This window comes from Uranotaenia lowii, chromosome 3 (genome assembly GCF_029784155.1).
Source record: "Uranotaenia lowii strain MFRU-FL chromosome 3, ASM2978415v1, whole genome shotgun sequence".
NCBI classification, from domain to species: Eukaryota; Metazoa; Arthropoda; class Insecta; order Diptera; family Culicidae; genus Uranotaenia; species Uranotaenia lowii.
Genome location: NC_073693.1, coordinates 343,668,713 through 343,670,186, shown reverse-complemented (window position 1 = coordinate 343,670,186; position 1,474 = coordinate 343,668,713). Strand labels below are relative to the sequence as shown.

The window sequence follows — 1,474 nt, the reverse complement described above, 5'->3', positions numbered from 1 at the left end:
GAGTCCAGAGAACAAATTTCACACTTCATTTTAATTAATTTAAAAACAGCGGGCGATAAAAAAAAAAAAAAGTTAAACGCAGAGTACGGAGGAGCGGAAAAAACACGTCCGAATCGATTGACAACTAGTAAGTTACAGTAGTAGTTCGTTCGGGGGTTGTACGCTCCGTTTCCAGCGATGTTGATTGCTCCCTGGTTGTCGCAATAAATCATTACTGGTTCCTCCTCGAAAATCTGCGACCGCAAGTTCGTTCACCACATGGCCTCTTGGATGGTTCGAGACAGAGCCATGTACTCCGCCTCACAAGATGACAGGGCGACAGTCAGCTGCTTCTTGACGTTCCACGAAACGGCTCCTCCCTGCATCGTGAACACGTAGCCAGTCGTCGACCTTCGGTTGTCCGGATCTCCTCCCCAATCGGCATCGCTAAAACCGACCAGCTCAGATGATACTCCAGCTTATTCGTTGTAGTACCCTTCAGGTAGCGGATGATTTTCTTGACTGCTTCCCAGTGCTGTCGTCCTGGATTCGAACCAAATTGACTCACTGCATTGACCGCAAAGGAAATATCTGGACGAGTTACTTGAGCTGCGAACGACAAAGATCCCACCGCTTCTTTGAACGGCACCTTCTTCATTTCAGCTTCTTCTTCCGGACCATTGGGACCCATGGACTTGCCCAACCTCACGCTCGGATCTGCTGGAATGGACATCGGTTTCGCATCTGCCATGCCAAACCGCTGGGTAATCTCCTTGACGTATGCTTGTTGATCGAGCCAGAGCTTTCACTCTTCTCGATCCCTCGTAATTCGGACACGTAGACAGTACTTGGCCTCACCGAGATCCTTCATCTTGAACTGCTCGCACAAGTACGCCTTCAGCTTCTGCTTCAACTTCCGGTCATTGGTGAAGATCAAGAAATCGTCAACGTAGATGGTGACGAACATTAACTTTTCTTCACGCACCATCCAGTACAGGCAGGGATCGACTGAAGAACGATTCAGTCCGAATCTCTGCAGTACATCATCCAGCTGAGCATTCCAAACGCGGCTTGACTGCTTCAAGCCGTACAGTGCCTTCTTCAGCCGGCAAACCTTGCCGCTCCGGTTCTCGACACCCTGCGGCTGCACCATGTATATTTCTTCGTCCTTCAGCTCGCCCTGTAGAAATGCCGTCACGGCGTCCATCTGATCGATGTCCAGATCATAAAGCACAGCCAACGCCATGAGGTATCGGACCGTCGCGTACCGCACGACGGGGGAATACACCTCATCATAATCCAGACCTGGCCTCTGGGAACAGCCCTTGACTACGAGATGAGCCTTGTACCGCTGAACAACTCCATCGGGTCCACGCTTCGTTTTGAAAACCCACTTGTTCCGTATAGCTTTCCGCCCCTCGGGCAGATCGGTCAGCACCCACGTCTCGTTTTCGCTCAACGACTGCAACTCTTCTTCCATGGCTCGAACCCAATG

The 1,474-nt window shown here is 50.9% G+C and overlaps 1 protein-coding gene across 1 annotated transcript; it reads right to left on the bottom strand.

Annotated features, from left to right (window-relative positions):
- Positions 1 to 251: 251 nt before the first annotated feature.
- Positions 252 to 730, bottom strand: LOC129753909 (uncharacterized). The gene is made up of 2 exons (XM_055749758.1): positions 535 to 730; positions 252 to 457 (listed from the first exon to the last, which is right to left on the bottom strand). Exons 1-2 carry the CDS (start codon positions 728 to 730, stop codon positions 252 to 254), a joined length of 402 nt encoding a protein of 133 aa, XP_055605733.1.
- Positions 731 to 1,474: the final 744 nt, after the last annotated feature.